This window comes from Rhyacophila brunnea, unplaced genomic scaffold (assembly GCF_057557595.1).
Source record: "Rhyacophila brunnea isolate RB1 unplaced genomic scaffold, BYU_Rbru_1.0 scaffold_13, whole genome shotgun sequence".
NCBI classification, from domain to species: Eukaryota; Metazoa; Arthropoda; class Insecta; order Trichoptera; family Rhyacophilidae; genus Rhyacophila; species Rhyacophila brunnea.
Window position 1 is genome coordinate 36,306,919 of NW_028232785.1, and position 18,051 is coordinate 36,324,969.

Sequence of the window (18,051 nt, forward strand, 5' to 3'; positions counted from 1 at the left end):
TACGTCATATTACTAGTCTCAAATTTTATTTTTACAACCTACCAAATAGCAAATCATCCACCACTCTCTCACACTTCCATACATGTTGATAATTAGTTGCAGATTATTAATTGGGTTGTAGCATTTTTACATGTAAGATGTTGAGTTTAGTTTGGGACAAACGCTTTATTTTTTCAGTAATAATGAAAAACAAATAAAATGGTGAAGAACAATAATTATTACAATATTAAGTGACCAATAATATATCAGGAATACTAATTGAAATATTGCCACATACAAGATTCACGCTTCAGTAATGCAATTAGTTGCAGTACGAATATAATAAAAATCGAATAATGTTCCAAAACCGGTAAGTATTTAAGTTTATTAGGATATTCCAGATAAAATTAATTTGCAATATTTTTTAAAAACACCTCGCAATTTATGGTTTTTGAGATTAGCAATTTTAGAGAATTTTTTAGAGCACACATCACATTGATGTGGTTTTTCACCAGTATGTGTCATTATATGACCTTTAAGATGAGAAATTCGAGAGAAAAGTTTAGAACATACATGACATTCATGTGCTTTTTAACCAGTATGTGTCATTTTATGTATTTTGAGATTCCACATATTCTGGAAATTCTTTAAACAAACATCGCATTGATGTGGTTTTTCACCAGTATGTGTCATTATATGACCCTTAAGATGAGTAATTCGAGAGAACTTTTTAGAACACACATGACAATGATGAGGTTTTTCACCAGTATGAGTCATTATATGACCTTTAAGATGAGAAATTTGAGAGAATTGTTTAGAACATACAAGACATTGATGTGGTTTTTCACCAGTATGTGTCATTTTATGTATTTTGAGATATCTAATTGAGACAACATTTTTGAAACACACATCGCATTGATGTGGTTTTTCACCGGTATGAGTCATTATATGACCTTTAAGACGAGACATTTGAGAGAATTGTTTAGAACATACATGACATTGATATGGTTTTTCATCAGTGTGTGTCATTTTATGTTTTTTGAGATCACTATTTGAGACAAATTTTTTAAAACACATATCGCATTGATATGGTTTTTCACCAGTATGCGTCATTTTATGTGTTTTGAGTTCATTTGCATTGAACTTTTTAAAACACACATCGCATTGATGAGGTCTATTACCAGTATGTGTAAATTTATGATTTTTAAGGTGAGCAATTTGAGAGAATTTTTTAAAACATTCATCACATTGATGTGGTTTTTCACCAGTATGTGTCCTTTTATGTTTTTTGAGATCACCAATTTGCCGAAAATTCTTTAAACAAACATCGCATTGATGTGGTTTTTCACCAGTGTGTGTCATTTTATGTATTTTGAGAGTACAAATTAGTTGGAATTTTTTTAAACATACATCGCATTGATGTGGTTTTTCACCAGTGTGCATAATTTTATGTCTTTTCAGATTACTATTTGCGTTGAAGTTTTTAAAACACATCGCATTGATATTGTTTTTCGCCAATGTGTGTCATTTTATGTTTTTTAAGGTTATCAATTTGCAGAAAATTTTTAAAACACACATCATTACCAATATTTGTTTTATACAACTTAAGATGCTGAGACTTCGTGCATGAAAATAAATGTAGTGACTATTTAGATGATTTACAGATTCAAACACTCCATAGCAATTATTGCAAATAAAGTTACGTGGAAAATATGTAACTCTTCTCAACACAATTCGAACCACCTTTGGCAAATATAATTTCGAAACTTCCTGTTTTACGTTTAGTACATCTGTAGTTATCTCTGAATATTGTATCATATTTTCCATTTTATTTGTTGAATCTGTTATCTTGTTATTGGTCAGGTTATTTTCAGGCGTATCTTTTCTAACGACTTCCAATAGATTATATGTGAAACATTGCTGGGAAGAAATCTACAAAGGAAAAGGGTTGTATATTTAATTCAACAATATTAAAGCAAATAAAAACAAATTGTGTGTTAGCAGTAAAGTTGTAAATAATTGGTGTTTTTTCTTTTGGTAAGATATAACTTACAAAATTGTTAACTGTCAAATCGTTGTATAATGTGTGACACCCGTTGACTTCATCACATTACTGATTGGTTAAGTCTAGCAAAGAAACACGAATAGAGTCACGTTGAAAAATTTACCTAATCTATCTAGAAAATATGTTGTCGATTCGCGCAACCTATAATTGCATTTTCTCACAAAATTGCGTTTAGTGATTTAGCTCATTATAGCTTAACAGCTTTGTTAGTATGGAAATATGCCGCACATGGATTGGACCTGTAAAATGTTCTCCAAATTCAGGCGATATTTTCTGTGGGGGTTTGCGAATTCACTGGCTGATGCCGATAGTTAAGCATATTGGCGCATTGAAAGCCAACGTTATTCGTGTTATACAACTGGCATTGCACGAAAAAAGTGGACTAAATTGGGCGACCAGTATTTGCTTCGTTGAGAACAGCTGCAGTGGCAATATGCCATAAACCATTAAAAATGTAAATGCCATGCACGTCTGTTTTTCAAATTAAAAAAAACTATCAAAATTTATCTTGTGTTATTTTTTACAGTTTAAAGTTCTATCGGGCTTAAAACACATTTATAATAATTGGAACTTACCTGTTCTAATGGATTCAAGCAGTCACGTTGAGTATCAACATTATCGATTGGGCGGATTGCATTGACAACAAATTCTTTTTTGATGACCACTCCTACATTTTCTGACTTTATATTTATCAGACCGTTTTCGCGATTCTGAAAATAACATTATTAATATTATGCAACAGTATCACAGTTCAGCCAAAGTAGGCCGCCTACAAGTCTATCTTCTGCTATCAGTGACCACTAATGTATAACTGTATTTGGCATGCGAATATAACATACTCACCGAGCGATATTTCAAACAATTAAAATATTGTTTTGATTATTTTTTTTACAATATTCGCAACCAGAGAACTGGCTTAACCTACCTGGTATGGTATAACAGGCTACAGATAGAAGTTTAATATGGAAAATTATGGGATAAACTAAGAAATGTGTTATTTTTCAATAGTTACGTTTGTATGTTAATAATATGCATTATCTGTTACGCAACTATAACGTGCATCCAATATTGCAGGACGTCAGAACGCTTTGTAAATCTTGGGTTTTACGGCCTGCCCGCCATAAAATAACCTGCTTTAGAATATTTGTCCACAGCGATGGCTTTGACATAACTATTTACCTGTTTTTTTATTCGTACATACGTGTCTCCGGCTGAAAGCGCCAATTCATGTAGCGTCTCTAGGTAATGGTGTCGTGTGTGAAACGGCTCTAAGTTTAAAACATAATATATATTGCAAATTACAACCTTCGATATAAGGCTGCACCATGGTAAGAAAAATAACACATTATACAATAATTGAACCAACCTCACGTATTGGGATGAAATCTGAATATGAACAACCCGGTTGAGGATCGTCACCACCACAATATAATGGGTCAATTATATCTTCGATAATCTCGCGCTTGATGACGGTTGGTTGATCATTTGTCTTAGAGTTTATATCCGACAGGTCCGCTTCAAGGGACTGAAAGAGGCGTTATTATACATTGTATACACAGTAAAACCAGTTTCAGCTAACGTTACTTCATTAAGTGTTGAATAGTTATAATCACAATGAATTGGTAAGTAGGTACATAATAAATGTATTTCGGTTATAGTGCCGCAGATGACCGCATGACCATTTATTATTTTGTTTGGAAACAGTTTATCCCACGTAGACAATTACGTTAAATACCCTTTTCTGTCGGCGGAGATGCTTTCAGATCAAATAATTTTTGTAATTTTTTAGAGTTTGATATTTCCATACATTTTGATGCAGCATTATCACACACTCAGGATCGGGTTAGGTTAGATTAAGTAAGGTCAGATTATGTTTAGTTTAAAAAAAAGTTATAAAAGGCACCATTACCTGTATTTCTTGAAACAAAGTTTAATACTCGTATCATCGTAAAGCCCCATCTACATCTTCGACTTTTGTTGTCAACCTCATAAAATTTAACGATAATTATCATATTTTATTGGACCACAAATTACATTAATCGTTTGTTGAACTAAGTTGACAAATGTTGGAGTTGCCAAATCCGTCCTCATTGCGATAAACATGTGGCGACATTTAAAAATGAGGTCAGCCATCATAAAAATAACCACTTTAGTCCTCAAGTTTTAATTACTTTTATCGTATTGCGGATCGAATTTCTGTCGCGAGACGAAGTCACCACTTGTTTCGAGGACTGGCGGAAAAATCAAAAGAGTGAGCAACACACTTTAATAATGGATTATTAATAATTATTGTTAATAAAATTAACATACCAGTTGATTTTAATACGAAGTGCTTCGTAAGTAGGTAGGTACAGGAATTTAGTGATATCGACTGATATACATATTTTACTCTTTATTCTCCGTGTAGGTAGCGATTGCCAATCAATTGGAGCATATGTCTAGCACTTATTTTGATTACTTACCTATTACGCATTTTGTGACATTTTTTACAGAATCAAAATAATAGTATTTTCGGACTCTCCGAAATCTCGTTCTTGACATTTTTTTCCACGTACTTGTGTGAAAGTATTTTTTCTATATTGCATCATGTACATTCAAATATCTGGTGTCAACCAGAAGGTTATAATATATTTTCTCAGAAAGCGTTTTTCAAAATGATGTAAGTATGTTCAATAATCAGAATGGTTCATTCTTTAATCAATCTTGTGAATTATTCGTTGAATAAAAAAAATAGTTAATTATAAATTATTCATTATCACTTTCCAATGCTTCTCGTTTGACAACTTTACTATATAAATTTTTGTTGAGTCAGTGTGCTGGATGACATAATTTGACAGCGATATTTTAGAAAGGGATATCATGCATTTTTTCAGAAGCGTTTTCAAAATTATGTATTATTGAGTTATAATAGTACATTCTTAAATCTTGTGAATTATTCGTTGATTAACAAAATTAGTTTAAGTATTAAAAATTAAGTACTTAGTGTGTTATTAAATGTTTTTATATTTCCTTATTTTCTTTCATTTTTGTGTATATTTTTTAATATATTCAATAAACGGTATAGTTACCAATTTACCTAAATGTTTTTTTTTTTTTATATTCAGTAAATACGATTTAGAATATTTAGATTATTTATCATGAGTACCTACTTCTAAAAACGTGGCACGCCCTACGAATTAAAAAAAATCGGCTTATTTTTGAAATATATAGAAATTTGTTTTAAATGAGCATGCATTTATTATGCAGTTATGCTGTACAATGTTTATTCTTTAATTAAAGGGGTATATTTTTAATTGATCATTCATCAGCATGCTGTACCTACCGAGTTACCCACTTTTCTACTTGTGCATATCCAACTATTACGTAGGTAGGTGGGAACTTTTTATATATTTTTAAAATTTTATGTGATAATTATTGTACTGATAATTATTATTAGTATGCCTTTAATCCGTATGAGTTAGAATAGGTACCTAGCTAGATAATGTTATTATCTAGATAGCTAGATGAGTTTGTGGTATATAACTGTAACTTCTTTCTATTGTAACTTTGGGCTTGTTCAGATGGCGCGATTTGACTCGCGCGTAAAAACTCGTGCGCATTCCAGGTACAAGTGAATTGAGTCGTTTGCATGTCGATGGCTGGAACTAGGAATTACTAGTTTTGAGTAATGGCTGATCACAGTTTTGCCACCCCTAAAAGCGACAAAACATGGACCCTTCGATGACATTTTGTAATTTTTTTGAGTTGTAATTTTGTGGAACAGAAGAGGAGCGATATACCACTATAATGGCCAACATAGCTCAAAACTTGAAATTTTTTACTTTTCTATGGAATTGAAACATCGATGTAATCGCCGTGTGTCAATTTTCGTGCGCAGTCGAGGTACAGGTGACTCATTGATTGATTTTTGAAACCGGTATTTCGGTATCGGTAAATAATTGAATACTGGTTTCGAAATATGTACCGGTATTGAAATCCCTAATTGCATCATTATTATTACACGTGAGCAATAAAAAAATATAACCATAATTCTCTGATAGGTAAGAATGATTACCTACGAGACGATTACATCGAGGTTTGATTTAAAATAATATGCCATAGATGAAGACAATGATATTGATTATTATCGTATAGGTATTGTTTATCTTTTTATTAAGAATTTATAGTAAAGTAAAATAATAATTTTGGTGTCTTTTTCTCGAAGTTTGATATTGACCAAATTGAAGTAGGTACCTACTTACCTATATCTACTAATATATAAATAAGTACCTATAATATTTTCCACTATGATAGGTACCTATATTAAAGAGTGCATGAGTCCCAGTCTCAAATATCGAACGCCTTTTGATAGATAGGTATAGCATGTCCCGACTCGCGACAAATACGATAAAATAATAATAATGAGGCAAACGTTCCGTGGCTTACAAGAAAAAATGACGTTGCCTCTCTTTGTGGACAAATGAGCAACGTCAAAAAGTAGCAACACCTTCGATTCTATTACCCTATTCCGATACATAGTCGTTAAATTTTATGAGGTTGGCGACAAAAGTTTCTGGTGTGGACTTGGCATAAGGTATCGGTTACTATGCTATATTTAATCTACTGTGTAAATGTCTAAAATATTAATATGAACATCTCACGATATAATAAATGCAGAAGAATCTCAATTTTTCTTAATCCTAAAAATTTTATAATGTTCATGGGTAACGCAATATTATGTTGAGAAAATGACATAGGTACGGAATATAATAAATGACTATCATTTTTAGGTTAGGTCCTGTCTGGATAGTTATTACTTTGACAGATCATGAGAAATGGTTTGAGGTTTCAGTTCATACCACTTGTGACAGTCAGAAAATGGTTTGAAGTTTGCTGGTATAAAGAAATAAACGTTACATCTAAAACTATTCCGGTTTACTTATAACGCATGCGCAGTGCGTCAGTTTTTAACTGTTAAGCCGTTTAGCTGGAACGCCTAAATTTATGTTGTCATGCAGCATGGTAGATAATTTAGTATAATTTGAGGCTTACACTATTAATTTGTTATATAAAGTTTTGACAATAGAATAATTGGTCTAATCTCACCCCATTTCACGTAGATATTGCTTTCGTTTATGGTATTTTACAGCTGCAAGTAGTTTTTTTATAGACAATAGGCTTACCTTGTATTACCTACCTAAAAAGGACTCATAGTGCTCGGCCGTAGTCAATTGGCGGGCGCGGCGCGGCGGCGTCTTGCGAAACTCAAACGTATAACCGTGTGTATTATGCCCCAAAAAACACACTGTCTACGAACATTTTACACACGGTTATACGTTTGAGTTTCGCAAGACGCCGCCGCGCCGCCCCCGCGCGACCACTACGTTCTTGCACATAGGCGATTAATTTTATTCACCATACAATTGATCGCAATTTTAGATAATCGCATTAATTATTGCTTTACATTCGAATGATTGTGATGTATAATAAATCATCATAAATAAATGCTCATGATTTGACGAAAGATTTATAAACCTACACATAACTTGTTTTAAAATATCAGTGTGAGCTTAAACCACTAAATGAAACAATTTGGAGCGAATTAATATTGCTGAAATGAGTTTCAAAGTTGCATTTCTAATTCCAACCTTCTATATAAGACAGCACACATTATAACTACTTACAATTGGCATGTAATTTGAATTTGAACAACCCGGTTGAGGGTATTCATCATCATATAATGGGTGTGTGATATCTTCAATAATCTCGCGTTTGACGACAGCTGGTTGATCATCTGTCTCAGATTTTATATTAGAGAGGTCCGCCATATTAAGGTACTGAAAGAAGCATTATAACATAACACGGTGAAAACAGTTTCGGGTCACGTAATCACCATATTACATTGTATAATATTTATATTTAACAAGAATTAGTAGATAAACAAACCTAACCTATAAATATCACAGATGTATCGTAGCTGTCAAATTGTATAAACATATAATTTTTTGAAACCAAGTTTAATATCACCTTATGTTCCTACATAGTTTGTAAAAAAGCCACAGTTTATAATATTAAACGAATCATTGTTATTCTCAATCGAATGTTATTTTAAAATAATGTAGTTTCCAAAAACAAACCTCGAAATTGCAACTTGAAACGTCCGCATTCTTTTGCGTTACATGAGTTCGAGGGTCCGGGTTATTTGGATGGCTAGTCAGCATGTCAAACAAAGGCCTGCCTTCTATATCGGAGTGTACTCCATCACATTCATGCTTTACATCCATGTTAAGTGTAAATATGGCAGGAATAACGTGACAGCCAGGATATATTCGGGGTAATGTTAAAAAAGTGTTGCCACAATACTGAAAAGTGTTTTCGGTGGATACTATTATTTATAATAGATACATAAACACTTCCACACGGGTGACACTTCAATAATAATTATGTATGTTTTGCTGTCAAAATAAAACAATGGAGCGAAAATGAAAATCAGCATTTCCTCAATCATAACAAGATCAGCGTATCTCGGTTTTCAAATGGCAAAAAGGCCCATCTGCATTTTGTCTACTTTAAAGTTTTCTTTTACAGACGTTTTTAAATGCAATACCTGTTTATCTAAAACGTGGCAAAAGAACATATATGTCATTGCAATACATACAAATATAATGCCACCCGTATTTTAAGCCAGGCTCACGGACATTGGGTGTGATTTTCACCATGCACGGATAGACAAGGCAATGTCAATAGACATGGCTTTTTGACAATGTCTTGTTTGTTATACTTACTTGATCCTTGACTGAATGGGTAGGTACCTACACCTTTAAGCCCGCTCGATTCATAGTGTTTGAAGAATGCAAGTGACAGCAAAAAAACTAGGTACCTACCGAGAAGGCTGGAGGTAACTTTACTGGGTTTCGAGCTTCCTGGAAAGTACCTAGTTAAATACCATCTATCTATAGAGTGCACACTGGAGACCTTCGAAATGTTGGTGTGGCTTGGAATTATGCTAAGAGACATCGGAGCGACATGTATTCTTGAAGGCGCAGTGTCGTGTCTAGCTAACAAGGGAAAACAATTTAAATAGGTATAATGAATTATGTCTATTACATATTGGAATTTCTTTTAATGTGTTTACTGTCAATAAATGGTGGAACTGCATTGTATTATTGATTTAATAAATCACAAAATTATACTTACTTCTTTTACTTTTTAATAAATCTGGACCGGTTTCGTCCGCTCCAGAAAGACATTATCAACGAATTGTCTCTGTGAGGCGGAAGTTGATGAAACACTAAAAAAAATTGCAAGGCGATGGTGATTCTGATGAATATTTTGTCGTATTCATTGGGTACCGAGGACTGCGATTTGTAGCCGAGTTTTTTCCCGTGGCAAAAGAAATGTCGCATAGGACTGATATTCTGAGCATATACATAGGTATCCTATCTTATGTGATTGAATTCACTGGATCTGAAAGGCATGAATCATCGTAACATGACGCCATTTATTATTTTTATCCTTTTTATTGCATCAATACAGAAATTAAAAAGTGCATCTCTTCCGGCATCGTTTGTCATGGTCCCCGGAAGGTCTCGAATGTCCGCATCTGCCATCTGTAATAAAAAGTTCAGGTTTTGCTGTTCCTTGCTAAAACTTTGACAATCTAGGAGTAAATGTAGGACGTCCTGGTCGCTACCGTCGCCACTTTACTTTCCATCAGGTGTTATTTTAAACCGGTGCAGGTATGCTCGCATGACTCCGTGACCTGTAAGAATCTGAGTCATTTCAAAACACAGCCCCTTATGCACCATGACGTCTCGTGCTGCTGAAATCGAAGGAAAAAACTTTCGGGTCAAATCCCCTGTCGATGAGTTTATGTAAGTATCGTGAGTTCCATTCGGTTTTCATCATATCTGAAATTGTTATTTTCGCGTAGCTCAGAGGAAATTTGTCATAAGCTATCGCGGTCTTGGGTTCAGAGTAACCATGCCGTGCCAATTTGTCGGCTCTTTCATTTCCTTCTATCCCGGTGTGTTCCCCTTATCCACTTGAAGTGCACCTCAGGGTGGCGCCGTCTCATTATTGCGGACTCGCTGTGAATAGAAAAGGCAATCGGATTAGTAGACAAGGGATCTGCAATTGCTTGGATTGAGCTTTTGGAGTCCGAATAAATACAAATACTATGGTTTTCGGTGAGCTTTCGTTGTATTGTATCTGAGCCTGCCCACTCCAGAGCGCGTTGGATGGCATAGAGTTCGGCCTGCATTACCGTACAATAGTTAGCAAGGCGGTACTTACAACCCGCTATCTCACCGCCATTAATTCATGCCACTAACCCTGCACCAGTACCGCCATCAATTTTGCTCCCATCCGTGAAAATCGGCATGTTATTGCATTCGATGCTTTCCAACGTTGCTGGATAAGAAACCACTTCAGAAAATAGTCTAGCCGGGTACGGCAGCCTTCTATGGTCTACGGGTTTTTCGTAAAGCCTATCGTCTCGCAGAAAACCTGCGAGGCCCTCCTCGCCCTTCTTAGCTCTGTAAGTGAGAGCGACTTGTTTTAAACGTAAATCTAGAGGCATAAGTCCTGCTAGAGCTTGCGATGAATTTAGTGAAGCCATGCGGTAAGCTCTGCATATTCGTATCGCTAGTGCACGCTGAACCGTATTGACTTTTCTCGCTATGTTTTTCCGTTTGGCAGCTTCATCCATATGCTGGCCGCATACGTGATTATAGGCTCAATAGCACAAGTGTAGAGAATTCTAAGAGCTTTAGAAGATACACCCCATGTGGATTCGGCCATTCTTGCTAATTTGAGCGAAGTCACCGCTGCAGACACTTTTGCAGATGCTGTCCGCGTGTTTCGACCAATTTAGTTTGTCATCGTATACTACCCCTAAAAGATTAAAATCCCTAGAAAAAGATAGAGGTTGCCCATTCATCACCAGCGAAGGCGGAGAGACGCGCCTCCTAGTAAAGAATAAGGCCTTCGTTTTCTCCGCGGAGAAAGACTGTTGGACCTTACTTCCCCAGGCCTCGACGCACTCCAACACGCTGTTAGTCATGGTTTCTAGTGAACCAAGTTCTTTGGATTCCACAATCAGCAAAGGCCGGTGCGTGTACACCTTCAGGAAACGGCATAGAGAGAAGATCGTCGAGAACTATATTCCACAGGACAGAGCCGCAAGACGAACCTTGTATGCATTCCTTTGATGTCTCTTTGGTAGCAGATGCTCCAGCATATTCAACGAAAACTTCTCGGTCAGATAGATAGTTTTTGATGAGCCTGAAAATGTTAGCGGGACAATTTTTAGATTTCAACTGTTGAAGAAGATATGGCTACCATGCGTTGTCAAACGCGCTTTAATATCAAGTGATACCGCCACTACGAGCTGACTATCGCGGTTAGCCCCCCTGAGTCTATTAATTGCTGCATGAAGTGCGTCTTCAGTACTATTTTGAGAAGTGAAACCGTACTGGTATTCGCTGAGCAGGTGCTTAGTCTGAAGTTTCCAGGAATCTCGATTAATAAATAATTTTTCAAGTACTTTGCCGAACACGGGTAGCAATCCGATGGGCCGATATGACGAGACGTTAGCGTAGTCGTCCTTTCCCGGTTTAGGAATAACCACCGATCTAGCTACCTTCCAGATTTTTGGAAAATGACCAATTCGCAAACAAGCATCATAAAGAGCGACAACTATGCTAGGAACAGTTAAGAATGAATTGAGACAGATATCCACCGTGAAGTTGTCGTGTCCTGGAGCTTTAGCTGCATTGAACAGTCTCATTGTTTTTCCGACCTCCTCGAGAGTGAAGTTTTCGTCGTCATCTTCCTTTGAAGGAATTGAGGCGGCATTTCGGATCAATGTCTGTTGCTCCGTTTCAGAAAAAAAACGATTAAAACCAAATAAGTTTCCCTTTTTCTTTATTTATATATATATATATATATATAATATATATAATACGCATTGTCACTAAATACAGTTTTTAGTCAAGCTATCGTCATACTCAGCAGGTTGGTACCTTTCACTTTTCAAAGGACTACAAATCATTCTCATTCAACTCATTCAAAACAAAAACTTCCGTCGGCTGACATTTTATTTAGACAGAACCAAGTCCAATCTCTGTGGACATAACTATTATTACCATAACAAGGCAAACTCTTAATAATTAAGAGTAGCATGCATAGAACATTAAATAACAACAATATTTTACAGACGAATATTTTACATTAAACGAAAATACGATGACAGTTGTACATTTTTTTTTTGTAATTAGTGACGTCATACGTATTACGATTCAGTTGAGGAGAGGCCTTTACCTAGCAGTGCATCTATTCTATACACAAGACTGATATCGGCAACTATCGAGGGCAGTTTTTCATTTTTTTGTATCGAAGTATTAGCACTTATTGTAACAATTACAAGAAATTGTATGTAATTGTTACAATACGTGCTATGTTTTAACAGCACCTCTCTGTATTAAATTTTATAGCGGGATAGACAGTTTTAACTGTTTAGAAGGCTAACTTATTGTAAATGTTACAAAACGTGCTAATACTTCGATATGAAAATGAAAAATTACCCTCGATAGCAATCTTGTGTACAGAATAGATGTGCAAAGGCACCTAGCGCAAAATACGAAGCTTGCACACATATATATTTTTATAAAAATCGATGTTTTTTTTTAAATATAAAAAATATTAAAACTGCATTTGCCAAAAATCTCTTAAGTGCAACATAGAAAACTAAATTTTAATAATACCTAAATATTATCAACCTAATAATAAGATGGGATCTTTTGACAAATTCACATTTTTGTACAATTGTAAGTTTACTTTAGACTTAAAATATAAAATATTTATTTTTCAATGTTTTCAGATACCTAAATATTTATTAATGGATACAGTTGAAATTGTAAATTATCAAAAATATGTATATCGCCTTAAACCCTGCGAAACCAAACCATTACCGAATATACTTTGTCAAAAAATACTTATCTATCTATAAATTATCCAAAATTATGCCATATTCATATTTAAAATAAGATATTTTATAGAAAGAATAATATTTTTATCAATTATAGTTTGGTTTGGGAAGGGCATAAAAATTTAAAAAAAAATTAACAAACATGTGTGATATCTAATTCAACAAAAACAAATAAATATAATGAAAAAGTGTGCACAATATTGTCGGATCGCCCAAACAAAACTATGCACTAGCTAACAGTCCCACGATGGCCACGCGGCTTAAGCGTCGGCTTATAGCGTCGTGGGTCCAGGTTCAAATCCTGGAGTTGGCATGTACATAAATTGTTTTTCGATTTGTGTAGGGTCAGAGTATGGACTTAATAGGATGAGAAAGTGTCTAACATCCGTTTCTCGTAAAAACAAAATCTGTTGGAGGCCCATGTGTTCCTATTAGGATCGGATTTGGTTTAAAAAAAACAACTAGCTTACACTTTTTATGTCACTAAAACCTAACGTCCACTTACACAAATCCAAAATAATACAAACGTGATTTCTTAGAGCAAGTGGGTTTGAAGTATTCAAAAACTGTATTAAGCACAGAGGCAATAATTATTATTGTATGGTTTAAAATAATATTACATACGATAACATAATATTATGTCGATATAGAATGGGCTACAAAAATATTAATTGTTTACGTTATCGGTTGATGATAAAAATGACGTACGCACGTTCGGACCTTCTTGACTGACCATTATTTAAATTCTTTACTACAGATACTTTATCCTAGCTAATTAGTGAACGGGTAACCACTGTTTTTATTGGTATTATATATTATAATGAAATTATGTCCCAAAAATGCGGGATTTTTAAAAATAAATAAATCGTGAAATATGCTACCAGAAGTTATGCATGAGCAATTATTTCACATTAAAATGGCCTTGTCTGAATACGCCAATTAGGATGGCCCTAATACAACAGATAAAATCCTACCCACCTGGCAATTTGACCCTTGCCTGGCGCGACAAGTAACGGTCACTCATTCATCAACTTGCGCATATAAACACTTGCCTAAACTAAAACGTCAAGTTCACGCACCGGATGACCCAATGAACAATACCGAACGAGACTGATATAACGACCAGGATTGACAACCAGGCCATGGAGCCAACCGCAATAGTATAAAAGGTCAGTAACTGGCATCCTAAACATACCCTCCCCTCTTCCCAGCATCCGAATCATTCCTGCACAGTTTACAGTTCACTGAAAAGCAAAGCCAGTGTCTTTTATTTTAGAGTTTTTACAGATTATTTGCATTCGGATAAGAATTTACACGAATTGTCTTTTCACCGGAATGGGTCCTTTCATGTAATTTCATCTTATTAAAATATATGCATGGGTAGTTGCATTTATCATAAAAATTATGCATATGACTTTTCACTACAATTAGTCCTTTTATGAAATTTCATGTTATCAAACGTTGTGGATGCGTAACTACACTTATCTCATTAAAATGACTTTTCAACAGAATGAGTCATTTTGTGCGATATTATGACACTAGACGTTGTGCATGAGTAATAACATATATATGATTTAAATGACTTTTCACTAGAATTAGTCCTTTTATGCCATTAAATGCTACTAGATCTAATGCATGAGTAAATATTAGATAAATCACATTTAAATAGCTTATCACCAAAATGTGCCTCTTTATGCAATCTCATTCTACCAGAATTTATGCATGAGTAATCACAATTTAAGTAGCTTTTCACTAGATTGAGTTTTTTGTGCATTTTCAAGCTACTAGAAGTTATGCATGAGCAATTACGTTTATCGCATTATGAGTTTTCACCAGAATGAGTAATTTTGTGTCTTTTCATACTATATGACTGTCTGCATGAGTAATTGCATGTATCACAGTTATATGGCTTTTGACCAGAATGAGTCATTTTGTGTAATCGTTTGCATGAATAATTGCATATATCACAAATAAATGGCTTTTTACCAGAATGAGTCATTTTATGTATTTTTATGCCATTAGACGTCGTGCATGAATAATTGCAATTATCACATTTAAATGGCTTTTTACCAGAATGAGTCATTTTATGTATTTTTATGCCATTAGACGTCGTGCATGAATAATTGCAATTATCACATTTAAATGGCTTTTCATCAGAATGAGTCATTTTATGTGTTTTCATGTTACCTGACTGTCTGCATGAATAATTGCACTTATCACATTTAAATGGCTTTTCACCAGAATGAGTCATTATGTGTTTTTTCAAGTCACTTGAACGTTTGCATGAGTATTGGCACTTATCACATTTAAATGGCTTTTCATCAGAATGAATCATTTTGTGTTTTTTCATGCTACCAGACTGTCTGCATGAGTAATTGCATTTATCACACTTAAATGGCTTATCACCAGAATGAGTCATTTTGAGTGACTTTATGACATGACCAGGACGAAATCTTGAAAAATGACCATCGTCACATTTAATCAGCCTTACAACGGAATCGTTCGTTTTCGCAATTGTGGTTTTGTGTATCGCTTTGTGAAGCAACATTAGGTTGAACGATGAAAAAATATCAACACATATACTACACACAAAATTTTGTTTATGAAACGATTTTTTTTCCAGTTGTATAACAGCCACTAATAATTCTGTGTTTACCATATTCGATTGAAAAATATCACGTTTACTATTGCGACAGGCGACATCTTTGAACCTTTCTATATATTCCTCGAGTTCTTGCTTAGTGTCTTGTTCCTCAATTTGCAGGTTGTCGCTAGACGCTTGTGCTTCAGTCACGTAGGACGATATGAGACTCGCAGCATTAGCCCCTACAGTGCTTCTAGCGATAATCTAAAAAGGACATTTAAAGGTATTAATAAATTATGAGATTTTTAAATAACAGTTCATTATAAGATCCAGGTAGAAATATTGTACCTAGACACGGTATTAGTGAACCTTTTTACGTGGGCACGCGTGCCGAATTTTTTCAAATATCATCTTTCGACTGTTTGACGTGCCGAGCAATTTTTATATATGGAAATATAGAAAAGGTAGTTCTATTAAAAAACGTTTAAATATTACAATGAGAGATTCTATCTTTAACCGTGTTTCTAGACGAATGGATACCTTTTATTCTTTGAATATATTATTTTTCCTTGTTTTCAAATTTTTAAAAAAGTCTTGGGAGCATTTAAACCATGCTTCTTTTATAGATTTCCTATAACTGCACGGTTTTCCATTTTCACTGTCTGTCAGAATTACTACAACTAGCTCCACTTGACACCATTCAAAATGACACCAGAAATGCTGCGATCAGATGAGGCATTCTCTCGCTACAGTGGTCTCAAGCATTGTAAATCGATCAAAATCAGAAGTTCGCGTAGCGGCTTCCTCCGCCGCCTGATGAGGTGAGTGCGATAATATTATATGTTAAGCAATAAGAGCGATATGTTCAATTATATATTTACGTTAAACGTAAATTCTTGAAGAGTATCTGCGTTTTATTTTGTATAGGTACAATACGATCTGTCATTTATGCATGAGTTTCGTCGGTTCCGTTTGCGCATCGATTGGTAAATACCACTCATAAAAATAATATTAAAAACTGTAGAAAATACGAATAGCTATGTCGTCATTATTTTTAATAGTGTATATAAGTAGTTATATTTTTATTCACTTTTCTCTTTATTGTTTATTATTATATTAGGTAATATTTTTGTCTATTCAACATAAAACATTTGCGTGCCATAGGTTCAATGTAACTAAATTGATTAATGATTTGTAAGCAGTGGGAGGCGCAGGAGAGGTAAGACCACTCGTTATCGGCAAGTTTCCGATTGCTTGGGCTTGTACTTGAGTTGGCGTTGCACGGAGTGATCGATCGATTAAAAGCGACTGTGGTACTGCGTGGTGTAAATTGGTACATAATCTTTGTTATACTCGATATAAGTGAGAGCGTGACTATGGTGTGGTACTTTATGTATTTATGAAAATCCAGAATGAGGTTCTCGTTGAAACCATGTATGCCCATCCCTAATCTATTGTCTGCTGGTTTGGAGCTGTCTTGAAGATGGGATTGGTTTAATTTTGATAGATGAGGTACATCATAAATACTACACTAACATTAACACATCTTCCACAAACCTAACGTATAGCTCAACGCCACATAAGACATTTTTAGGAAATCGATGTTACCACCGTTTTTTGCATGAAGAAATAGTTTGACTTTGATAACTTTACTGACGAATAACAGGAATGTATATATATAACAAAAACACTGACAGGTTAAAATTTGATTAGCTATTTTTTTATAATTCAATACGAAACGAGAAAGACCTTATAGTTATGTTGTTATACAGGCAATCTGGGATTTAATTTTGACAGCTGAACAGTGGGATCACTCGTTTGAGAAATGCTTGTACATAAAGATATGCTCAGGCTTTGCATCTTAAGTTGGCGGTGATACTGTTCACAATTTATTATGTATGGATGAAATGACGCAAGATATTTTTAAGTACGTACACGTATAAACCGTTAAAGTTTATTGAAATTAGATCAGTCAAAATATTCTGCGGAATGACAAACCCACAGACTTACTTTATCACCATGCCAGCATGTGACGTGAGCATAATGTCATCGCAACATTATTCTGCTACCTACAAACAATAATGGTATGACAAAAGTACTTTCTGACAGAATAGGTCGATTGGTCATCATCAGTGACAGACATTACATTCAAATACTGTAGGTCAATGCACCCACTCACACTGAACCATAGTATAATAGGTTAGTGAAATAGTTGTACGAAGCGTGTATAACCGAGACGAGGATAAGGTACTTAACTTATGAAATTTAGTCACAAAGCTGTGATAGGATCCATAGCCAACCGAAGAAAATATCGCATAATATACAATTACCTGCTGTACTGGTCCGTTATCTGAATGCGAATATTCAGGTGTTTGATCTTCATCATGGAATGGGTGTTTTGCGTCTGCAACGAACTCGCGTTTAACGTCAACCAGCTGGAGGTCAATCTCGGGA

General features: G+C 34.8%; 1 protein-coding gene across 1 annotated transcript in view; it reads right to left on the reverse strand.

The window, feature by feature from the left end:
* LOC147077406 (uncharacterized) overlaps window positions 1-1,008 on the reverse strand; it is a 264,249-nt gene extending 263,241 nt beyond the window's left edge. The window contains exon 1 of the mRNA XM_085941077.1: window positions 611-1,008. Within this exon, the coding sequence (XP_085797203.1) occupies window positions 611-1,008 (398 nt within the window). The remainder of the gene's footprint in view (window positions 1-610) is intronic.
* Window positions 1,009-18,051: the final 17,043 nt, after the last annotated feature.